At 48.0% G+C, this 25,639-nt stretch overlaps 1 protein-coding gene across 1 annotated transcript in view; it reads left to right on the top strand.

Moving 5' to 3' along the window:
• The window catches only part of C1_2H1orf50 (chromosome 1_2 C1orf50 homolog), a 94,495-nt gene that overhangs the window by 52,438 nt on the left and 16,418 nt on the right, over window positions 1-25,639 (top strand). The window contains exons 3-4 of the mRNA XM_085608662.1: window positions 1,788-1,874; window positions 7,174-7,305. Coding sequence (XP_085464788.1) covers window positions 1,788-1,874; window positions 7,174-7,305 — 219 coding nt within the window. The remainder of the gene's footprint in view (window positions 1-1,787; window positions 1,875-7,173; window positions 7,306-25,639) is intronic.

The following is a 25,639-nucleotide window of genomic DNA, read 5'->3' as shown; positions in this document are numbered from 1 at the left end:
TTGGGCTCTGATGCTTCTGTATTTTACCATGAGAATAGTTCGTAAATTATGCAGATGTACGGGTTGCTGTTTAGTCGGCTACTCTGACTTCTATTAAAATATTTTATGCATTATTGTATGTGAAATTCTGTTATGCAAAATAAATAACACTCGCTTCGGCTGAAGTGAGGACTACAAAAAATCTTGTTCTGTGGGCCTTGACGTAAAACCCTGTTAAAATAATTGTATGCCTAATTGAGCTAAGGTTTCATTCTAGATGTGTTGTTCTGATTGAGTTAAGCAGGATATACTAATTGCTGCAAAAATTAACTATTTTTTTTGAAAAATAAGTTCCTTGTGAACACTGTCTCTGCTACAAGCAATACCCATTTCGCAAGGACTTATGGGTGGCTCTTCGTTGTTTTTGTTTGAGAATTACTTGGCGAATTACCCATGAGAAAATGTATAAATTAACAAGCCTGGCCATTTGCACTATAACGTCATCTTTTATCTTGTAGTAACAGACGCATTGTGCACGAAGTTAAACTCAGCTTTGAGTAATAGGCCCATTGTAAGTGTCTGAAAGATGTCAACAAATGGGCAGTTACAAATTGGATCTGTTCGAAATCTGGTAAACTTCGAAAGGGATATGCTTATGGTGTAAGAATTGGTTACATTGCCTCAAGCTGAATTGGCAGATGAGCGCTCATTGTGAATACACACGCAGGGCTAGGAGACTGTCAATGTTGCAGTGTTTGCATGGGAGGCAGACGAAACAAAAGTTGAGGTTGAGCATAACTTGACCAGTCTTATAAATTGAAGAGCATCCTGTGGGTGAGACCATAGATTGCACAAGTCTTCATGATGTGCTAAGGTTGTACTTGTGTAAGTCGAAGGATGGACTACCGCTCTATGACCAGATATATCTCCAAACATTTATAGACAGATACAGTGTGAAGTGGATCCTCACTAATCGTGTGCATGTGTTTCTGAGGATTTGTTAAGGCTTGTACTATTCCTCAATAAGCAGCAGTTAATAACTGTGAATTCAATGTTTAAAACTCTCGGCTTGGAAGGCAGAAATGTATGCAAGTAGGCTTGCACCTAGAGTTTGTGAACCTCTGATTTACACTGAATTCCCAAAGAATTCCAGGAGTAGGTGTGAGAAAATGTCACTTGGAGATTCCCTAAAGTAAATGCACGTGTAAACGAAATGGAATTGAATGTGTACATTTCGCTCATGCAGAAGTTCCACAATAAATTGCGTTTACACTTTCTAACTTTTTTGTTTGTTTTGCCCTGGAGAAATATTTTTCTCTATAAAGAAGCCCTTTCCCAACACACCGACCAATGTTGGAGATGTTCTCTACATGAAAAACGGATTTGCACCTGCCCTTCTTTGGTGTAATCCTGTAAGTGTTTTCAATGTGGGACGAGCGTGGAACAGGTTTGTTGATACCCACAACACTGTGTGTTTGTGAGGGTTCCCTACCTATTGCATATGTTCCTGCCCTGCAATGCTAACTAGCCATTCTTGTGCCAAGATTAATTCGCACATGTGGGGTAATATAAGTAGAAGTACATCATGAGTATATATGGTTTAAGGACCAGATCGTACCTGCTCTCCTGAAATTCACAGTGTGTGGAACGTGTTTGTGGCTGATGAATAAGAGTGGAGCAACCCACATTGAAATGTTTGCAGTCACTGCATGCAAATTGGCCTCTACGCCATGCAATATTATAATAAAATATCCAAGCATTGCTTAATTGTGTATGTTGGAGTTTGAAAATGTGGCTTTTGTTCCCAGGCAGATGAATTTATCAGAGCCAATGCTTGTAACAAGCTGACTGTTATTGCTGAGCAGATTCGTTTCTTGCAAGAACAAGCACGTAAGGTAAGACATTTTCCTGAAACAATATATGTTTTTGTGTCAATGATTTGGAAAAATCATATAGATTTGATAACTTTATTGTATTTGATTGAGCTCTCAATAAGCATATGTGGCTGCATACTTAAAGTTTTTAAGATTCAAAATTGAGAACCATTGTTGATGAACTTGGATTCCTGAGGCACATGAGCAAAAGGCTGGAGTTTACTCATTATTTCTTAGTAAATCCATATCTTTTTATCCAAAGTGCTCATTTTACATTCATGTTTTCGTTTAATTTCCTTTGAGTTGATAAAGATATTTGGATAGGTATATGTTTACGTACAATCCTAAGGCATAAAAATAAATGGGGTTCTACATATTTCGTGAACGTTTGTCACATTAATATATCTAGTTTTATTAGTGCTGGCTGTCAGTGGCCTATCTGTGACGGGGAAAAAAAAGACCAGTAATCAGATATATGCTGTTATATAAATGACGTACGCTACATTCCCATAAAAAAATTCCCTATATAGTGAACAGTTGCCTAGGAGTATACAGTTGTGCAAAGCACTCCCTTATCAAAATTTGTTGTTAGGCAGTAGTTTACTGTCCCAGTAGAAGACTAAGGTTTAGACCTATTGTAAGTACAGTGGTAGCGTTTTTCAGGAAGTGTGAGGCGCTGCACTCTTATTCAAGTTCATCACACGTATCTCCTTTGCCAAATGGTGAGGTTCCCTAATCTTGTTTTTACCTCATGCCTCTTTTCTCTGCTAGCATGCCTTTCTTGTCTTTTTATCCCACTCGTCCATTTTCTTTTTTAAACCTTCTTTCTTCTATTTTCACTGCTTTCCTATCTTTCTCACACTCTTTTTTTCTGTATTTTTCTCTCTTTCTGTGGGTCCGAGTATGACGAAGAAACATACATTGCGGTCCTTAATGATGAGTGCTGGGGCCCAGCACCTGCAGCCAATCAATCCGGGGTTGGTAAAGCACAACTACTCACCGTGAGAGTCTCAAGGCGCTAGAGATTAGGGGGGCAGCTCCGTTGAGTGTTGGGCTAATCCAAAGAGTCAGGTTTTGAGGTCCTTCCTGAACTGGAGCAGTGTGGGAGCTTGCCGGAGGTCGTTCCAGGCCTTGGCTGCGAGGTAGGAGAAGTAGTTTCCTCCCGTTCTGGTCTTATAGATGCATAGAATGGTGTCCAGAGAGAGGTCAGCTGATCGGAGGTGTCTTTTGGGTGCGTGGAAGGAGAGGCGGTTGTTCAGGTATGTTGGTCCAGTGTTGTGAAGGGCCTTGTATGTGTGAGTGAGAAGTTTGAAGGGTTATTCTTCTTTCCACTGGGAGCCAGTGGAGATCGCGGAGGTGTTGGATGATGTTGCTGCGATGGGGGATGTCTAGGATCAGTCTGGCTGCAGCTTTCTGGATGGTCTGGAGTTTGCGAAGGAGTTTCTTGTTGATTCCGGCGTAGAGAGCATTGCCATAGTCCAGTCTGCTACTGATGAGAGGGTGCATTTCAGTTTTTCTGGATTTGGATGGGATCCATCTGAATGTCTTTCGGATTATGTGGAGGGTGTTGAAGCTGGTCGAGGATATGGCATTGATCTGGCGGTTCATTGTGAGCGATGAGTCTAGTATGATGCCAAGGTTTTGTGCTTGGTCCGTTGGGGAGGGGGGTTTCCGAGGGCAGCAGGCCACCAGGAGTCATCCCATGTGCAGAGGGTAGAACCAAGGATGAGGACTTCTGTTTTCTCGAAGTTTAGTTTCAGGTAGCTGTTCTTCATGCAGGTGGCGACGGCTTTCATCCCTTCTTGGAAGTTGTGTTTGGTGATGTTGGGTACGTTGGTGAGGAAGAGGATAAGCTGGGTGTCATCGGTGTAGGAGACGACGTTGAGCCCCTGGTTTCTGATGACGGTTGCGAGGGGGGCCATGTAGATGTTGAAGAGGGTGAGGCTGAGGGAGGATCCCTGGGGCACTCCACAGTTGGTCTCTGTTGGTTCTGAGAGGTAGGGCGGGAATCAGACTCGCTGAGTTCTGCAAATGAGAAATGAGCATAACAGTCTAGGGCCTTGCTGCGGATTCCAGTGTCGTGGAGTCTGGTGGCTAGGGTGTGTTGGGAGATGGTGTCGAAGGCAGGCGAGAGGTCAAGGAGGATGAGGGCTTCCGTTTGACCCTGGTCTAGGAGGGAGCGGATGTAGTCATTGGTGGCGAGTAGGGCAGTCTTGGTGCTGTGGTTGCTGCTGAATCCAGATTGGGAGATGTCCTAGAAATTGTTAGCTTCGTTGAAGTTTTCTAGATGGGTGTTGACGGCCTTTTCCAAGCCTTGGCTGCGAATGGAAGCGGGGAGATGAGCCTGAATTTTTTGAGGTCCGTCAGGTCTATGGAGGGTTTCTTCAGGATGGGGTTGACTTTGGCGTGTTTCCATTCATCGGGGAAGGTAGTGGTCTCAAAAGAGAAGTTGATCCTCTAAAAAAGTTTGGGTGCGATAGCTGCAGCGGCTCTGTGAAAGATGTGTGGTGGTCAGGGGTCTGAGGGAGCTCCGGGGTGGATGCTCTTCCTGGTCTTTAAGGTGTCTTCTGTCATGAGTGGGGTCCAATTGAACAGGGTCTGTTGGGTGGCGTTGCTTGGAGGGAGAGCTGGAGCGCTGTGGAAGTCTTGGTTATCAAAGTTGTCGTAGATCATCTTAATCTTGAGGTGGAAGAGGAGCTGAGTCTATTGCAGAGGTTTTGGGAGGGAGGGACGTCTATTGTTTCGCTGCAGGGTTTGACAAATTCCTTGATGAAGGAAAAGAGATCTTTGGTATTATGAGCGTTGGTGAGGATTCTGTCTTGGAGGGATTTCGGCTTTGTGGATTTGATGAGATGGTGGTGGCTGCTCTGTAGGCGGCGCCTGTTTACGAGGTTTTGTTGTTCCTTCATGTATTTTTGAGTTGTCGGCAGGAGCGTTTGGATTCTTGGAGTGCAGGAGTAAACCAGCTTGCTTTCTTGATGTGTCTTCCTGTGGTTTCCTTGAGGGGGGCGAGTGTGTCGGCGCAGTTCCTGATCCAGCGGTGGAGGTTGCGTGCTGTAGTGTTTGCATCTGGCATAGTCGGTGGTGGGGTGCTGATGAGGGCAGAGGTGAGCTGGTCTCCGCTGACTGTGTTCCAGCTTCTACAGGGGAGGCGGTGGTGTTCTTGTGTATGTTTTTTTTTTTTAGGAGAAGTGGATGCAGTGATGATCTGTCCAGAGGAGTTCTGTTGTGTGGCTGAAGAAGACTCTGTTTCCTTCTGCAAAGACTGGGTCGAGTGTGTGTCCCGCCATGAGCGTGGATGCGGTGACTAGTTGCTTCAGTCCTATGTTGGCAAGATTCTCTAAGAGGAAGGTGGTCTTAAGGTCGTCGGGATTGTCCAGGTGGAAGTTTAGGTCTCCGAGTAAGATGTAGTCTGTGGAGGCCAGGGCGTGGGGTGCGATGAGGTTGGTGATGGTGTCAGTGAAGGGAGCGCAGTGACCTGGTGGCCTGTAGATGAGGGATCCACGGAGAGTCGTTTGAGGGTTGGCAGGGTCCCTGGCGCTGGTCGTGTCGCAGACAGGTGCAGACGGGCTTGCATTGCGGCCATACAGCGACCGCCATTAAGTAGGGATCTAGAGGCAAAAGAGGCAGAAGAGCAGAGTGCTCTCCCACTGCACCACCAGGGATTAGGCACATGTAAGAGCCTGTGGGTGGAGGAGGGCCTCGAACGCCCTGCAACAGTGAGCTCAGGGCTCAAGGGCAGTACTCGGTGGTGGAGCATCACGGGGGAGAGCAGTCGCACTGGCCAGGTCAGTGGTCTTGTTCTTCTTGCTGCGGAGCAGCTGCCATTAAGTAGGGATCGGGGAAGGGCAGGTCAACTGGGAGGCGGGAAGGACACACTGGAGGAGGAAGGGGCCGCGGGGGCAGCAGCGGTGGGGGAAAAGCATGGGGGGAAATGACTTCGGAAAAAAGGAAACAGAAAGAAAAGAAAACCGAAAGAGAAGGAAGATTAAAATAGAAAGATAAGGAGGAAAGTGGCAGAACTGCAGAAGAGCAGAGTGCTCTCCCACTGGACCTCCAGGGGTGAGGCGCAGGCAGGAGCCTGCGAGTAGAGGAGGGCCTCGAACACCCTGCAACGGTGAGTTCAGGGCTCATGGGCAGTACTCAGTGATGGAGCTGCTCGGGGAGAGAGCAGTCGCACTGACCAGGTCCACAGTTGACGTAAAATGGATGCATAAATTAAGCACTGCGGATGTATAATGATATTTGGCTTGAAAGAAGTCCAAACAAGCAGCTAGTTTAAGCTTGATGAATATGGACAGTTTTTTTTCAGTTTTCAATGATGTTGGTCTCAATTTCTTGAAAGATATACCGTAAACCATAAAAACAAATTGCTTCCACTCTTGTGCAAATACTAGACTATCAGTTACAATGAGTATCTGGTGGATGCTGGTGTGGAATGTAGATTTGTTTGGACACTAGACTATAAATCCCTATAGTTTTCAAAAAAAGAAATTGTACTGGTTACATAACATACCAGTCAGCAAAAAGCAGCTTCTTCTGCAAGGTGAACCCCTTTGGGATGATCTGTTATGCTTTTGGACAATGTAGGCCCTTGTAATGTTCAAATTTAGTCTCCCCATGTTTTATTGTTGTGGTATGCTAGTGCCTTTTGTTGTTATGTTCAGCAACTTATCATTTCCTGAATGTAACTATGTATTGAAACACAAAAAAGTGAATTGATGAGCAGTATGGTGTTGTTACCATCTAGTGCATTGCTTTACGACAGACTTCTCCCATGTGTGGCTCTTGAGCTACAGGTAGCTCATCTACCTGTCAATAGTTCTCCTGTGTGCAACCCAGTTCACAAAATAAAAAGCTTTTGCTTGATCAAATTAATATATGTATGCCACACTTGAAAAGTGTGTATTATGCAAGAAAAAAATTTGTTTTTTCGTAATTCATATGCTACTGTTGGGAGTAAAATCGTTGAATTTCCAAAATATATTTAAAGCTGATATTTGAGTGATAAAATATGCAGCCTCAGGGAAACTGATTACTAATGTTATTTTCTTGGTGCCTGGGGTATCACAGCTTTGGCTATTTTATATTACCCATGATGCACTAAGGTGATCACTGCTGGTAATTTAGCATACAAGGGCCAGTATTTTAATATAGTTTTGTTTGATGTGGTCACGATTTGTAGCTTGGAATGATTTTCACTCAATATAATTAGTTCTTTTTATAGAAAAGGTTGGAGACCTCTGCTATACGATAATAGTTACTACATGATAATAGTTACTTATATTTTATAGATTTCTCTTTTTCGATTTCCAATAAGGTCCTGGAGGAGGCAAAAAGAGATGCCGATCTTCATCATGCCGCCTGTAATGTTGTGAAGAAACCAGGAAATACATATTACTTGTACAAGAGAGAAAGTGGACAGAGATATTTTTCAATCCTTTCACCTAAGGTGTGTGTTTTTGCTTAAATAACATTAAGGGCAGGCTCTTTATGTGCCTCACCGTGTGGTATATGCAATTTGCACACATTGTTTTGCAAAACATTTATATTTGTGGTGTCATATGTGACTTGTTAGCTTATGATTTGTACATTGAGCTGGAATTATTGTTGCGAAGGTCATACCTGGGAATATCAGTGTTTCTTAGTATTTGAATTGTAACTATAATGCCCATTCAACTGCTGTTTAGCCCTAGATTATTATTTTTGTTGTTGCTATGCTACGCCTAAGCAAATGGCTAGTTTTGATTGCACCACTATCCTCCATGTCAACCTGATCGGGCTTTAAGAGGTCTCCAACAGCTTCCGGGTGCAAGTTGTGGCGTGCTTCCACACCCTGCACTTAGTTTTTAAAAAAAAATGTATTATTATTTATTTATTTATTTATTGAACTTTTTTGTCAAACATAAAAGAAAATACAGTCACCGTTTCAGTTTATGCAGCAGGTGTACAACAGTAACATGAGCAGCCATTCAAGATCATGTTCCGAGTTACATACAGATCAATGCAATTAACTACATTCAGACAGTGGTATCAATGATACAATACGAAAGAGTAACAATAGGGCAGGGGTGTACCATTGCATCATTAACTTATTACATCAAGCACGGGATGCAGAGTGCTGCACAGACCCATAGGGTGCATATAATCCATCAGGGAGACTGGGGAGGGGGGAGGAGGTCCCCATTTTACAGTAACTGGCGTATTTATGGGGAGGTGAGACCTGACTTCAGGGCGTGTCCGCAGTAGCGGCAGGGTGGTCCAGCAGATATGTCTGCAGTGGGCCCCAAATGTCACAAGGTAGTGAGGAGGTAGATAGCAATTCAGCGTAAGTACAAAGTTGATCTTGCCATAGTATCCTATCTCCTAGCCATTCTTTAAATTTGGGCGCCCGCCCCCTACCCCATCTGCAAGCAACTCGCCTTTTCACCAGGACCAGACAAAATGACACAAATTTACGGTGTTTAACAGGAATTTGTGCTGTGTACCCCAGAATGGCTACAAGGGGAGTCCTCAGGATGGGCATGGCAATCATACAATCAATAGCCAAGAGGACCCGTTGCCAGTAATTATGTATCACAGGACACTCCTAAGCGAGGTGCAGGAAGTCGCCGTGTTCCGATTTGCTCCTGTCATATCTGCTGGTGTCACGTAAACCAAAGTTATGGAGCCTAGCTAGAGTATAGTAGCTGCGATGTAAGAATCTATAGTGTATCATTCGGAGTCTGCTATTGGAGGAAATCTGCCCTGTCTGTTTGCAGCAGAAAAGTCACAGCGCGTCAGTGATGTTCTGTCCCAGTTCCGCCACCCACTTAGCCCGGGCTGCACATGGAGGGTAGTCAATATCTACATATAGGGTGCGGTAGAGTGTGGAGACTAAATGTGATGCAGTGGGCGTGCGCATAATTTGATGTAGAGGAACCAATGTCTCAGGCTTAGATGGGTATGTGGGGTTGCAGGCCTGAACGCCATGTCAAAGGCAAGTGTATTAGAAAGTTTGCATGCTGGTCTGCGGGGGGTCAGGGCAGAGTTCAGGGAGGGTACAAAATTTACTGTGTTTATATAAGTCTCTCCAGCATTGGATGTTTCGTGTGCACGCAACTTTCTTAAATATTCGCTCTTGCAATAATGGCATTTCTGGGTGATAGGTGAGCGGAAGGAGTGGAGAATGGTGACAGGGACCATGTGTACGAGCAAGTATGCGGGACCAAGCCTGTATCATACAGTCTACGGAAGATGAGCAATGCTCACGAGGTGCGGCCCTAGAAAGTAGAAACCATCTAGAGGGATAGGGTCCACGAGCCAGTGTTCTGTGGTGACATGGGGGGTATAGCGAGGTGGGTGGAAACAAGAGTGGGCATGATGTGCCTGAGCGCATACGTAGTAGAGCTCGAAGTTAGGGATGTCGAAACCTCCACTGTATGTGCGGTTGTTTACCACCCCATACCAGTCGGGTCAATTCAGAGCGGAGGGAGGCGAAGAAGTGTTGTCCAGGGTCGTAGGGGATATTGAGGAATAAATACAAAAATGTGGGAAGTATTATCATTTTAATAAGGGATATGCGGCCAGCCATGGTCAAGGGGAGGGCGATCCACCGATTAATGCATCCTTTAATGTGCTCGAAGGCACATCCATAGATGAGTCTCATTAAATCATCCCTGTCGGTCGTAACTCGGATGCCCAAATACTTAACTTCATCATCGCACCAGGCAATGGGAAAGTCCATGTCAAACCGAGTGACGGAGCTGGTTAACGGAAAGATCTGTGATTAGGACCAATTAATATGAATTCCGGATTGACCTCCGAACTTTACAAACTCGCGGAGCAACGGATTAAGATTTTGAAGGGGTTCTTTAATGTATAAGGTGACATCATCTGCGTAAAGGGAAATTAGTATTGGGCGGAGGAGACAGCGGAGACCCACATGATGGTAGTGTTGTCTGATTTTGGATGCCAAGGGTTCCATGACCAGAGCAAAAAGGAGCGGGGAAAGCGGGCACCCCTGGCGAGTGCCCCTCGAGAGAGATATCGGTGACTAAGTGTGGCCATTAACCTCCAAAAACACCTCTTTCAATACTGGAATCAGCTGGTCAATGTAGGTTTTGTAGAATTCGATGGGGAGGCCATCGGATACCGGCGCCTTCCCCGACTTCATTTGCATGATGGCTTCACGCAGCTCATCATCCTCAAATGGGGCCGCTAAAAATTCACGTTGATAATCACCCAACCACCCGAGCATTATATCTTCGAGATAGGGAGTGAAGTCAGGGGGGGATGTGCGTTTTGAGCTATATAGGTGTACATAGCAAAGGTGTGCAAAATGTGCAGACTATCCCTACGGCGTATCCCAGCGCTATCAATCACATCAAGGACATAATTAGAAAAGCAAGGTTGTCTGATAGTGTTCGCCAGTGCCCGACCAGGCCTCTCACTCTCCCCGTATCTACGAGCAATGAAATATTTGCCCCAGAACTTCACTTAACGTTCTGCAGTAGCAGTATAGACCGTGAGTTTGTGAAGTTCGGCATTCTGGGCACCCGAGGAGATACTCCACATGGGTGTTTCGAGTTGTTTGATTTCAGCTTCTAGGCGTCTCAGATTTCTCCTAATATCGTGGAGAACCCCAAAGCTTTTGGAAATGCATATACCCCTGACAGTGACTTTAAAAGCCTCCCAAAATGTGCCCATATGTTCAACAGAGCCTTTATTTCTAGCAAAGAAGTCTGCAATGTCCTCCCCCAGTTCAGCCTGGAAAACCATGTCTAGAAGCGCCTCAGGCACCAGCCTCCAGCAGCGCGGGCTGGCAATGGAGTCAGGGGGGGATCATCTCAAGGTACATCGGCGCATGATCGGAGTATGTGCGGGCCAGATGCTTAGCAGCCTGGATCCAAGGGACCACGCCGTAAGAACAGATCCGGTAATCCAAGCGGGACCAGGTTGTGTGTCCTGCTGTATAATAAGTGCCCTCCCTAACTGCAGGGTGTATATAGCGCTACACATCTACTAGACCCTGTTCCGCGATCAGTCCCTCCAAGGTTTCGCGTGCATTGGTATAATGGTGCGGAAGGGAGCTGGAACGATCCATTGATGGGTATAGAGCAGTGTTGAGGTCCCCACCCCATACAACATGCGTGGAGCCTATTTGAAGAATTTGTTTGTTGTAACGCTTTTCGCCCTAAGTGGGATGGGTATTCCCAGACGTGGGACCCGTGCTCACTACGCCACTGGAGTCAAGCTATCCTGGCTGACGACGGCTGATAGCCAGAAACCGGTCCTAGGATGCTTGATTCCGGTCCAGGGAAGACATGGCTTGGCAGTTCGGGCTGGACTGTTCCCATGAGGCACAGGGTCAAGACTGATTTGCATATGGCCATGTCTAAACTGGGGTGGCGTAGTGGGCAAAAGAACGATGGATTTAACCCAGATCTCTTGACTGGGGGAGAATGTCTGCATTGTCAGCATTCCGTCCATCATTTGTTTGTTGTAACGCTTTTCGCCCTAAGTGGGATGGGTATTCCCAGACGTGGGACCCGTGCTCACTACGCCACTGGAGTCAAGCTATCCTGGCTGACGACGGCTGATAGCCAGAAACCGGTCCTAGGATGCTTGATTCCGGTCCAGGGAAGACATGGCTTGGCAGTTCGGGCTGGACTGTTCCCATGAGGCACAGGGTCAAGACTGATTTGCATATGGCCATGTCTAAACTGGGGTGGCGTAGTGGGCAAAAGAACGATGGATTTAACCCAGATCTCTTGACTGGGGGAGAATGTCTGCATTGTCAGCATTCCGTCCATCATTTGTTTGTTGTAACGCTTTTCGCCCTAAGTGGGATGGGTATTCCCAGACGTGGGACCCGTGCTCACTACGCCACTGGAGTCAAGCTATCCTGGCTGACGACGGCTGATAGCCAGAAACCGGTCCTAGGATGCTTGATTCCGGTCCAGGGAAGACATGGCTTGGCAGTTCGGGCTGGACTGTTCCCATGAGGCACAGGGTCAAGACTGATTTGTATATGGCCATGTCTAAACTGGGGTGGCGTAGTGGGCAAAAGAACGATGGATTTAACCCAGATCTCTTGACTGGGGGAGAATGTCTGCATTGTCAGCATTCCGTCCATCATTTGTTTGTTGTAACGCTTTTCGCCCTAAGTGGGATGGGTATTCCCAGACGTGGGACCCGTGCTCACTACGCCACTGGAGTCAAGCTATCCTGGCTGACGACGGCTGATAGCCAGAAACCGGTCCTAGGATGCTTGATTCCGGTCCAGGGAAGACATGGCTTGGCAGTTCGGGCTGGACTGTTCCCATGAGGCACAGGGTCAAGACTGATTTGCATATGGCCATGTCTAAACTGGGGTGGCGTAGTGGGCAAAAGAACGATGGATTTAACCCAGATCTCTTGACTGGGGGAGAATGTCTGCATTGTCAGCATTCCGTCCATCATTTGTTTGTTGTAACGCTTTTCGCCCTAAGTGGGATGGGTATTCCCAGACGTGGGACCCGTGCTCACTACGCCACTGGAGTCAAGTTATCCTGGCTGACGACGGCAGATAGCCAGAAACCGGTCCTAGGATGCTTGATTCCGGTCCAGGGAAGACATGGCTTGGCAGTTCGGGCTGGACTGTTCCCATGAGGCACAGGGTCAAGACTGATTTGCATATGGCCATGTCTAAACTGGGGTGGCGTAGTGGGCAAAAGAACGATGGATTTAACCCAGATCTCTTGACTGGGGGAGAATGTCTGCATTGTCAGCATTCCGTCCATCATTTGTTTGTAGTAACGCTTTTCGCCCTAAGTGGGATGGGTATTCCCAGACGTGGGACCCGTGCTCACTACGCCACTGGAGTCAAGCTATCCTGGCTGACGACGGCTGATAGCCAGAAACCGGTCCTAGGATGCTTGATTCCGGTCCAGGGAAGACATGGCTTGGCAGTTCGGGCTGGAATGTTCCCATGAGGCACAGGGTCAAGACTGATTTGCATATGGCCATGTCTAAACTGGGGTGGCGTAGTGGGCAAAAGAACGATGGATTTAACCCAGATCTCTTGACTGGGGGAGAATGTCTGCATTGTCAGCATTCCGTCCATCATTTGTTTGTTGTAACGCTTTTCGCCCTAAGTGGGATGGGTATTCCCAGACGTGGGACCCGTGCTCACTACGCCACTGGAGTCAAGCTATCCTGGCTGATGACGGCTGATAGCCAGAAACCGGTCCTAGGATGCTTGATTCCGGTCCAGGGAAGACATGGCTTGGCAGTTCGGGCTGGACTGTTCCCATGAGGCACAGGGTCAAGACTGATTTGCATATGGCCATGTCTAAACTGGGGTGGCGTAGTGGGCAAAAGAACGATGGATTTAACCCAGATCTCTTGACAGGGGGAGAATGTCTGCATTGTCAGCATTCCGTCCATCATTTGTTTGTTGTAACGCTTTTCGCCCTAAGTGGGATGGGTATTCCCAGACGTGGGACCCGTGCTCACTACGCCACTGGAGTCAAGCTATCCTGGCTGACGACGGCTGATAGCCAGAAACCGGTCCTAGGATGCTTGATTCCGGTCCAGGGAAGACATGGCTTGGCAGTTCGGGCTGGACTGTTCCCATGAGGCACAGGGTCAAGACTGATTTGCATATGGCCATGTCTAAACTGGGGTGGCGTAGTGGGCAAAAGAACGATGGATTTAACCCAGATCTCTTGACTGGGGGAGAATGTCTGCATTGTCAGCATTCCGTCCATCATTTGTTTGTTGTAACGCTTTTCGCCCTAAGTGGGATGGGTATTCCCAGACGTGGGACCCGTGCTCACTACGCCACTGGAGTCAAGCTATCCTGGCTGACGACGGCTGATAGCCAGAAACCGGTCCTAGGATGCTTGATTCCGGTCCAGGGAAGACATGGCTTGGCAGTTCGGGCTGGACTGTTCCCATGAGGCACAGGGTCAAGACTGATTTGCATATGGCCATGTCTAAACTGGGGTGGCGTAGTGGGCAAAAGAACGATGGATTTAACCCAGATCTCTTGACTGGGGGAGAATGTCTGCATTGTCAGCATTCCGTCCATCATTTGTTTGTTGTAACGCTTTTCGCCCTAAGTGGGATGGGTATTCCCAGACGTGGGACCCGTGCTCACTACGCCACTGGAGTCAAGCTATCCTGGCTGACGACGGCTGATAGCCAGAAACCGGTCCTAGGATGCTTGATTCCGGTCCAGGGAAGACATGGCTTGGCAGTTCGGGCTGGACTGTTCCCATGAGGCACAGGGTCAAGACTGATTTGCATATGGCCATGTCTAAACTGGGGTGGCGTAGTGGGCAAAAGAACGATGGATTTAACCCAGATCTCTTGACTGGGGGAGAATGTCTGCATTGTCAGCATTCCGTCCATCATTTGTTTGTTGTAACGCTTTTCGCCCTAAGTGGGATGGGTATTCCCAGACGTGGGACCCGTGCTCACTACGCCACTGGAGTCAAGCTATCCTGGCTGACGACGGCTGATAGCCAGAAACCGGTCCTAGGATGCTTGATTCCGGTCCAGGGAAGACATGGCTTGGCAGTTCGGGCTGGACTGTTCCCATGAGGCACAGGGTCAAGACTGATTTGCATATGGCCATGTCTAAACTGGGGTGGCGTAGTGGGCAAAAGAACGATGGATTTAACCCAGATCTCTTGACTGGGGGAGAATGTCTGCATTGTCAGCATTCCGTCCATCATTTGTTTGTTGTAACGCTTTTCGCCCTAAGTGGGATGGGTATTCCCAGACGTGGGACCCGTGCTCACTACGCCACTGGAGTCAAGCTATCCTGGCTGACGACGGCTGATAGCCAGAAACCGGTCCTAGGATGCTTGATTCCGGTCCAGGGAAGACATGGCTTGGCAGTTCGGGCTGGACTGTTCCCATGAGGCACAGGGTCAAGACTGATTTGCATATGGCCATGTCTAAACTGGGGTGGCGTAGTGGGCAAAAGAACGATGGATTTAACCCAGATCTCTTGACTGGGGGAGAATGTCTGCATTGTCAGCATTCCGTCCATCATTTGTTTGTTGTAACGCTTTTCGCCCTAAGTGGGATGGGTATTCCCAGACGTGGGACCCGTGCTCACTACGCCACTGGAGTCAAGCTATCCTGGCTGACGACGGCTGATAGCCAGAAACCGGTCCTAGGATGCTTGATTCCGGTCCAGGGAAGACATGGCTTGGCAGTTCGGGCTGGACTGTTCCCATGAGGTACAGGGTCAAGACTGATTTGCATATGGCCATGTCTAAACTGGGGTGGCGTAGTGGGCAAAAGAACGATGGATTTAACCCAGATCTCTTGACTGGGGGAGAATGTCTGCATTGTCAGCATTCCGTCCATCATTTGTTTGTAGTAACGCTTTTCGCCCTAAGTGGGATGGGTATTCCCAGACGTGGGACCCGTGCTCACTACGCCACTGGAGTCAAGCTATCCTGGCTGACGACGGCTGATAGCCAGAAACCGGTCCTAGGATGCTTGATTCCGGTCCAGGGAAGACATGGCTTGGCAGTTCGGGCTGGACTGTTCCCATGAGGCACAGGGTCAAGACTGATTTGCATATGGCCATGTCTAAACTGGGGTGGCGTAGTGGGCAAAAGAACGATGGATTTAACCCAGATCTCTTGACTGGGGGAGAATGTCTGCATTGTCAGCATTCCGTCCATCATTTGTTTGTTGTAACGCTTTTCGCCCTAAGTGGGATGGGTATTCCCAGACGTGGGACCCGTGCTCACTACGCCACTGGAGTCAAGCTATCCTGGCTGACGACGGCTGATAGCCAGAAACCGGTCCTAGGATGCTTGATTCCGGTCCAGGGAAGACATGGCTTGGCAGTTCGGGCTGGACTGTTCCCATGAGGCACAGGGTCAAGACTGATTTGCATATGGCCATGTCTAAACTGGGGTGGCGTAGTGGGCAAAAGAACGATGGATTTAACCCAGATCTCTTGACTGGGGGAGAATGTCTGCATTGTCAGCATTCCGTCCATCATTTGTTTGTTGTAACGCTTTTCGCCCTAAGTGGGATGGGTATTCCCAGACGTGGGACCCGTGCTCACTACGCCACTGGAGTCAAGCTATCCTGGCTGACGACGGCTGATAGCCAGAAACCGGTCCTAGGATGCTTGATTCCGGTCCAGGGAAGACATGGCTTGGCAGTTCGGGCTGGACTGTTCCCATGAGGCACAGGGTCAAGACTGATTTGCTTATGGCCATGTCTAAACTGGGGTGGCGTAGTGGGCAAAAGAACGATGGATTTAACCCAGATCTCTTGACTGGGGGAGAATGTCTGCATTGTCAGCATTCCGTCCATCATTTGTTTGTTGTAACGCTTTTCGCCCTAAGTGGGATGGGTATTCCCAGACGTGGGACCCGTGCTCACTACGCCACTGGAGTCAAGCTATCCTGGCTGACGACGGCTGATAGCCAGAAACCGGTCCTAGGATGCTTGATTCCGGTCCAGGGAAGACATGGCTTGGCAGTTCGGGCTGGACTGTTCCCATGAGGCACAGGGTCAAGACTGATTTGCATATGGCCATGTCTAAACTGGGGTGGCGTAGTGGGCAAAAGAACGATGGATTTAACCCAGATCTCTTGACTGGGGGAGAATGTCTGCATTGTCAGCATTCCGTCCATCATTTGTTTGTTGTAACGTATTTGAAGAATGTGGCCCCAGAGGCCAGGGAAGTAGTCAGGATCATCTGTGTTCAGCCCATAGCTGCCGGCGAGAGTGATTACCGAGGCCTCTAACATTCCACTTGAGGAACTTCATGCAGCTCCGATTAGCTGGTGTTGTCATTACCGGCGTGGTGAGGCATGATGGCAAGTATGTGGGTGTCTAAATGTAGCACATCTTCTCCTAAAATGACTGTCATGTCGAGCTGCGACCTTCCAACATGTGACAAAACAATGAAACAAACATCTCCATCCCCTCCCACCTCCCCCAAAATCCCATTCCCTCCCCCTCAAAACAGAGACGTACAACAAATAATCCCAATAACATCCTATTGGTTCCCATGCCACCCCCACCCACAATGGCACCCCAATCGTGCTGGCATTTTGTGACCCACCCACAGAGTCCAGAAAAGGCAGCCAAGCTAGTCCCTGTAGCATAGTCCAGCACATCAAGAGAATAGCATTACAGTGAAAAACAAGAAATACCCAATAACATAGGGGAGCTCCCAAGGGGGGGGGGCACCAGGGGGGCAGAAATCCCTTCCTGTAGCCTGACTCTAACTGCAACTCAGTCCCTGGGTGTCAGCCCATAATGGGGAACGAGTGGCAGAAAGGGGGAAGGGTGCTCGGCGAAGTGGCATGCACAACTACACACAGTGCAACAGGCATTACAAATATACAGTGTTGATCACAGGCAATAAGAGAAGCCCCCAGGGCACTTATCTGTCCATGAGTCTGTACAGGAGTGCCGGATCAGCTGAAGCACATCACTGATAGGTCAATCCACAGCCAGGTAGTAGCGAGTGTGTTGATAGTGACCTACCACATGGTGATAGTAAAATAATAAGAACAAAAAACAGTTTATAACAGATATCCAGTCTGCTCCCAATCAGCCACAGGAAGGTGAGAGCGATCTGGAGGTGCGATCACGGTGTGGAGAGCGCTTCGAGATGGTTTTTAGGAAGTGATCTACTTGTTGAGGTGTTGTGCAGAAGACATGGTTGCCATTATGCGTGATCTGGAGCCTCGCAGGATATAAAAGAGGGTATTCTATCTGGGCTTTACGTAGTTTCTGTTTAACGGCGAGGAATTTTCGACGCGCCTCTTGCACCGCCAGCGTAAAATCCGGATTTATGGTGAAGGCGTTCCCCTCAAATTGCAGCGGTTTGAGCTCATGGGTCTTCTGAAGTGCAACATCGCAGTCTCGATAATTGAGAAGTTGAGCAATGATGGGTCTTGGGGTCTCTCCCGGCGGAGGCCGCGGGAGGAATGGGCACGTCCTACAACCAAGTGAGGGGAGAACGAATCTTCACCGAAGGATTTTTTTAAGAGACGTTCAATGTAGTCTTCCATGCGCCCCGTGTTCGTGCTCTCAGGTACACCTAGTATGCGAACGTTATTGCGGCGACTCCTGGCTTCAATATCCTCATTTTTGGCCGCAATAACTCTCAGCAGTTTGTCCATTTGCGCTACCTGAGTTTGCATATGCGTAGTGGTGTCTTCATTTTCAGATATACGACGTTCCGCTTCCTTCAATTGACCATCATGCTTATCCACTTTTTGTACCAGAAAATCCAGGCGATTGTTCATGGCATCCATTTCCCCCGATAAATCCGATAAACTGTGTTGTACAGCAAGGAGCAACGTCTTGACATCATCCTCAGGAATCTGCAAGGAAGGTGGTGCAGGATCCATGTTTACAGACGCGGGGTCAACAGAGGTAGATCTTGTCACAGCTTTTTTGGTCTCGAAGGTCAAACGGGGCTGACTGCCATCAGGTTTCTCCATCGCACCTTACCAACCACCCAGGCAACTCAGCAGATGACAGTCCGGTCTAAATGAATCTTAGAGGGTGAGCGCCAGAAGTCACAGGAGCAAGCAGCGGGTTTGAGGCGTCATATAGGATGGAGGCAGGGTCCGGAGGTGTGGAGACAAGGCGGGAGAGGCCGCCGACATGCCAATGTGTGTGTCCCTCTGCAAAGCTATGTCTCCCCAGAGCAAGTTGTAGCTTGGAACCACTCCTATAGAGGCGATGGCGCAGGCTTCCACGTGCCGCAGATGTCAATGGTGGATGGGCTGTGATGTGGCAACGCACAGAGCCAGGAGCGGGCGTGCAGGCAGCAGCACCGTCAGTCCCCCGCAGCGCGGAAGATCGGGAGATGCGATGAACCAAAGCAGGGCCGGCGCGCTGAATATCAAGGCAAGGCGGAAGCAGCGCCAGCCGGTCACAAAGGCCCAGTGGGGAGGGGAGGCCAAGGACTGGCAAGTAGTCTAATGTCGAAGTGGCTCTCTAGGTGTCGGGCCGAGGAGGCGAAAAGGTGAAGGGGGGGGCCCTATGTGCTAAAATTTACACGCTCGCCGCCGCCACAGTGGGTCCTCGGAAATGGCGCGTCTCGTACCCAGGCACATCAGTCCCCCAAATGCCACTCACCGCGCCTCCCCGATGTCAGGGCGTGGCACAGGCCCCGAAGGTGAATGAAGCGGTGGCCGGGCAAGCGCAAATCCAGGAGGTGTGGAGAGTGAACTAGACGACTAGGCCCAAATCAGGTCGCAGAGGCCCCGGGTGTGCAGGAAAGACTGGAGAGCCAAGAGCGGGCAGGTGAGTAGCAGGCTGGCCCCCCGGGGTGGCGTGCAGCGCACTGTGTCCCTCCGGTGGTGAGGGAGGACCATAGGAAGCGCCAGTAAGCATGCACCCATCACTGCGATGGCACACCCCCCTCCTGAGGATTAACGCTCCAAAGTTCTCGCACCCCACGCTGCTCCGTCACACTAGAGGGGCACAGGCTCCCGTAGATGGTGCATGTAGTGACAGCGGCCGGAGCGAAGACCGGACAGGGGAGAGAGTTTATGAGCAGCGGTGGCCGCGAAGCAGGTCAGGCAGCGCTGGGGCCCAGTACCTCGTTGTGCGCCGCGGGGCTGGAGCAGTCGTCCAGACCTCCAGTGGGGATGTCCGCCACAACGCGCTCCGCACACACCTCCTCACAACGGGAGTGGGAAAAACCGCAGGAGCCTCAGTTTTTGCCTAGGATGTAGCGGATACCTCAGTGGTCAGATAGACGGCAGCGAATCAGTCACCCCTGCAGTAGAAGTGAGGGTTAATGTAGGATTTTGTCGCCTAGCTGCCCGGGCCTCACAGGTGTGCGGCCATCTTGGATGTGCGCCACCTAGCGTCCCCACCCTGCACTTAGTTTATTTCCCTTTCATGAGAGCCCAACTTTGACAATGGCTGTCATTTTTTTTTTGTACATGGCACATTGCCTTTCTGAGCAGAGCAAGAGCCTTGGCCCTTTCCAAAATACCACCCCTCCCCCAATTCTCTGAGGCTACTAAACATAACCATTGGTGCTGCCCAGCAATTTTTGGCAGTAGGCTCACCCCTACTGCTAGTACCTCTGTCCATGGGACCTGCCTGGCACACTCTTAAGCAAGGCATTAACCAATGTGATCTTGGTGCAAGGCTCAATCCGGCTACCTCGTGTGTGCATCAGTGGTCTTTGACCATGCTGAACGGTCTCAGCATGACAGGTCATCGCCTTCGAACAAGCCATGCTTCTAAACCCATTCCCTCCAGGGCCTGCTGGGCAAAGTTGAAGGATATGATTTGGGAGGATAAGGAGGCCTTTGGGCATTACCTTCTCCTTTTCCCTGTCCCTAGAGCCCATTGTGTACAGTTTACTTCAGCAATAACCATGAATTATAAAGTGTCTTCTGTACTGGTTGGTAATAACCTGAAGCCTTGCCTACCAAGCAGATGACGTGATTTTCAGCAAAGTTCCATTTATAGATCTTATGGAAATGTCATGGAAAATGTATCTTGTGACACTATCCCAGTACCCGGTTTATGGGTAGGTTTGGCTTTGAATGACAATGTTTACATATTTATCGTCTGTGGACAGTTCCTGGACCCTTTGCCTAAACAGAGTAATTTATGTCAGAAAAATATATTTTAATCTCTTACGAGATCAGAGGTCCAAGATATATATTCCATTGAAAAGCCCTTTTTTTGCTCATAATTTTTGTCCTGTTCAAATCCACAAACAATTCTGGGGGGGAAAAAGTTTTATCAGAAATAGGTTGGCATGGCAAGTTCGGTGGCATCCATCTCGGTGGGAGGGAAAGGGTGAACCAAAAAAACTGCGTTTTCTATTTTAGCTCCACTAAGAATCCTTGTTCTCCACTACAGAAAAATTGCTGAACGGAATTACACAAAACTTGGCATAGAAGTGTATTTGTGGAGTTGCCTTTGATTGGTATGGTTTGAATCTGCTCAGTAGTTTTGGAAAATGTGTGTGAATATAAATTTGGGATGGCCTGGAAGTATAAACATTTAGAGATATTAAAACAGTTGAAAAGGAGTATTCTAATTTGCCTATAACTTTTGCACTATTTGACGAATTTACATGAAATTTAAGAGACACTTGCATGCTTAGCATACCCTTATTTCTTTTTTCTTTTCATTTGTGCCTATCAGCCAAGGAGAGATGCAATTATAAACAAGCATTTGCAATGCAATAGGTCTCGCATTTATAAGAGTTTGAGCTATTGGCATTGTAAAATTACAATGCCTTTTATTTATGTTTTGGTTTTAAAACAAATAAAAGGCATTGTCATTTACAATGTCAGTAGCATAAACTCGCATAAAAGCAGTGTGCGGCGTGCAGCAGTGTGCGGCGTGCAGCAGTGTGCGGCGTGCAGCAGTGTGCGGCGTGCAGCAGTGTGCGGCGTGCAGCAGTGTGAGGCGTGCAGCAGTGTGCGGTGTGCAGCAGTGTGTGACGTGCAGCAGTGTGTGGCGTGCAGCAGTGTGCGGCGTGCAGCAGCGTGTGGCGTGCAGCAGTGTTTCGTGTAGCAGTGTGAGGCATGCAGCACTGTGTGGCGTGCAGCGGCGTGCAGCAGTGTGCGGCGTGCAGCAGTGTGCTGCGTGCAGCAGTGTTGTGCAGCATGCAGCAGTGAGTAATGCAGCAGTGTGCAGCAGATCGGTAAATATTAACTTGTACTCTCATTTCGACCCTGTGACCTAAATTTTTACGAGTGCCTAACATTTTCCTTCAGACCCACCAAGCAGCCACCCCTAGCAGACAGGGCTCATTGCCTAAAACTATCCTGGGATTTGAACCCGCGCCGCGGTCAGTAGTCACACACAATGGAAAAGTTAATGCATCAAGCCGTTTTGTTTGAGCGAGTCGCGCGCGCCCTCCGCGGGTGATCATGGGTAAAGTGCGCGCGATTACACAGACGCACGCACCTGCTGTCCCTTCTCGCAGACGCTTTTATAAACAGATAAGCTGAGGGGTGTCGTGGGGGAGTGACAGCTGACAGTCTCGATGGGATATAATGCCGGAGAGACAGGGTGACGAGGGGCATGCTCTCCTCATACGTAATCTAGTCCATTGCCTTATTCTACCAGACACTTTCAATTTCTTTCCCTTTTGACAGTCAGTGAAAAAGTTCCGGGGAGCGAGACGTTTTAGAAAAGGAGAGCGGCGGTGATGTGTAGAAGTGGTTAGCACGTGAGGGAAACAGTCTCAGGCACGGATGGGAAAAAAACAGTGTGCATAAGACCAGGTAGGGACAGACGAGAACAGATTGAGCCACAAAAAAAAAATAGGTTGTGATATACATAAGAGGAAAGAAGCGATGATTAAGAGACAGAAATTGGGTTAAATCGCCGGGGACAGACGAAGAGATGGCGTAATGAATGGCCAGAACTGCCTGCTTTGGAACTGCGTGTCGGGGGAGGGGGCGGCTAGATTCGAGTCTCGGCGTCGGCTCAACATCCTGTGATCCTGGGCAAATCACTTAATCTCCCCATGCCTGCAAAAAATGAATGTGTCCTTGTGTACTGTAACTGGTGCTCGCGTAAAAGCGCTTTTTATCTTCGACCTTCGTTCGGGTCGAGTTCGTGCTATAAACAAGCCGAGGTGACAAGGAGGGCTGGGCGAGAAGGGAGGGGGGAATGTCAGCAACAGAGGAGCCCGCGAAAGTGAGTGATTACGATCGCTACGGAGGAAAGACACATGGCGCTGCGCGCGTGCACGTTCACGTCCACTGTAGCTTTAGTCCACGGCAGCACTTTGAGAAGCCCACATATAAAATGTCTCTTCGAGCCTTTGGCTCGCGAGACCTAAAAAAGGAGTCAAAAATTTGATAATTTGCTTATAATTGTGGTAGTGTTTGATAAATGCCCATGGTATTTGGCTGTCATTTAGCATAGTCTTCTGGTAAGGCAAGTTTTGTGGAGCACCATTGAGGAGGGCCCAAAAATACACCAGTTAAGGCTATTTTAAGAATCAACAGGTCTCATGCACATTAAAAACAAGCATTGGCATAGCCAATAGGTCTCGCCTTTGGGACCTTATAAGTGTTTAGCCATGCAACAGTTGCATAACTAAATACTTATAAGGTCCCAAAAGCGAGACCTATTGGGTATGCAAAGCGGCCGCGCAAGTGAAAGTAATAACGGTAAAGCGCGGCGCGCGCGCACATGCACTGTAGCTCTAGGCTGGCCTGGTAGCACTTTTTGGAGCCCTCTCGAGAAGTCTCGCCAGACCAGCGCATGCACTGGGTCAGGCGAGACCTAAAAATGGCAGACCACAACAATCTGACTAAAGCCTAAAAAGTGCATTTGTACACCAGAACAGAAAATAAACTAAATTAGGTGAGTTTTGGTTCTAACACAGAAAACAGTTCAGAGACCAGCGCAACACCGTGAACAAGGGTGAATGTGAAGTGTCTAGTCTATATGCCTACACGAGCCCAGAAGATTGCAAACCAAGTTACCCTACTCATGCCCAGCACCACATGTGAATAACTTACCCTTATCAATGAATATTCAAATACTACCATATGGGGGCATGAAGGTCATTTGTTGCAACATAAAGTAATTGTGACCCAGAAAATACACAAGCCGCCAAAGGACATTAGGCAAAAAGAAGTCAATAACGCACAATAAGGAATAAATCCACTGAGGTGAGTAAAACGCCAGTTAGACCACTAATATTGTAGAGAAGAAAAAATGAAGTTTAAACGAACATGCACAACATTGCAAATCATTAGCACAGAGTGGTTAACTGCAACTGCTTTCAAGACGAGAGTGCAGGCAACAAAAATAGGCCTTCTCACTGCTGACTGGGTAATAACATACAGGAATAATTAGGGCTCTGTGGGGGGGGGGTATCTCTTGGCCCTGGTGCACTGCACCTGCTGCACTATTTATGACTACGTCCCTGATCTTGACCGCATTCCAAATAATAAGGGAACGGGGCACATACTCACTACTCACGTACACACAAGGCAAAGAGATTGGAAAGAAGAGCAAAGATACATTCTTGAACAGATTCCAGAACATGCAAAAGTGCAATGCTGGTTTAGAATCAATGTTGCTACTGCCACTGACAAATACAATGAGTCACAGATGCCAAGCAGTCTTCAATCGCTAGAAACGTTGGTCTTGGAAAACAGAATCTTCGGCGGAAAATGTTCATTACTTCTCCAGCTGTTCAAAAACAAATGAACAAAAAAGGCACTAGATTAATATGTGGATGGTTTGGTCAATGGGGGGAGGCAGCTGTTCTTCCTCAGAAGTGGAGCTACCTATCCGTACGAGTGGCCTGTATTACATACACTTCTTGGCCGTGATTTCTTTATTGCACGGTACAGTACCACCTGACCAGGAGGTCCGTGGGGCGGGCGGAGAGGAGTTGTGTGCTTCAGCAATGCGTTCCCCCACCCATGGCCCAAGCTAGTCAGCTGGTTGTACGATCCTGAACCATGTTTGAATGGGGAAGCGTCCCATGTATACCAACATGCCTCTGTTGTAAGGGAAATTGGACTCTGGGGCCTATAGGAAGATGGAAAAAAGTGGCAGGTGTAGACCCTTATATGGAACGCACAGCCAGAATGAATGAGGTGGGCGAAGAAAAGCCCAGAGGGTGCCTCATTTCACCGGAAAAGAATGGGATTTCCTTTCAGAGGTCGGCTACAGATAGCGAAGTTTATCAGGAGCAGGGCCAGCCTTGTGTACTCAGTTTTAGTACACCGATTGTGTCGCTCTCTTTCCCCGTCTAGTACAAAATCTGTGCATGAAATTCAATAAAAACAACAGGGCAGCACGGATATTTTCACCACAGCATGGAATAGTACAATCCATAGCGCTGACGTGCACTGACTGGCAGGGATTGCCGATTGTCCGAATTCTAGTGGTTGACAACACAGGCTCCATTACCAGAAGACACAGTGTTTTGCTAAAATGTTTGGTTGTGATGTCAGAAACGGGCATCCCTTTTTATTTTTTTAAACCCTTCTTTGTATTTAAAAAAAAAAATTATTTTAAACAAATGGCATACACACATCTTGTCGGTGCCAGATACACAAAATACAATAGCATAGATGATTCCGCTGACACAGCTCCTCACGAGACAATATAAGCACATCACAGTGTACCAACGCATTGGGCATCCCTTTATGAGAGGTAGAATAAGAGGACACATTGAAGCATAACAGCAGCTGCTGATAACTAGACAAGTCAACTTTAAACGGGAAATAAATGCCGCCGTCAACCTTGCGTTCAGACGAACATGATTGGATGTGAGGAAGCGCTTCATTTAATGTCTAGTTAACAAGTTACACACTGATTCCTTTACTGCCCTTTTTAGACTCCAAAGAGGCAGGGCCGTTTCTACCATTAGGCAAGACTAGGGCGGCAAAAGGGGGAATTTATTTATTTATTTGTGCATGCATATAATGCCCTGTATTCATTTCACAGAAGAAGCAGGTGAAGTCCTTTACGCATGTTATCCTTCTTTTCATTTTTATAATTTCAGCATTGTAAAGAAGCCATAGGGAACCCATTTCATAACCTTTACAAGCAGTATAAATAATGTCACCATTCTCGTGCAGACACATGGAAGAGAGTACACATGTAAGTGAACGTAAAAAAAGTAAGAAAATCTACAAATACATTGCATTTTAAATAACATCACTAAGTTTGCAAGGAACACTTTGCAGTGTTTCAAGTGACAAATGGGAAAGTAAATTAGAAAGAAAAACGTGGAGAAGTGGAGATAAAGGGGATCATCAGAGATAAAGCGGAAAGGAGCACAACATACAGCA

This window comes from Triturus cristatus, chromosome 1_2, assembly GCF_964204655.1.
Source record: "Triturus cristatus chromosome 1_2, aTriCri1.1, whole genome shotgun sequence".
In the NCBI taxonomy this organism is placed as follows: domain Eukaryota; kingdom Metazoa; phylum Chordata; class Amphibia; order Caudata; family Salamandridae; genus Triturus; species Triturus cristatus.
The sequence above is the reverse complement of the archived record's forward strand: the minus strand, read 5'-3'. Positions and strand labels throughout refer to the sequence as shown.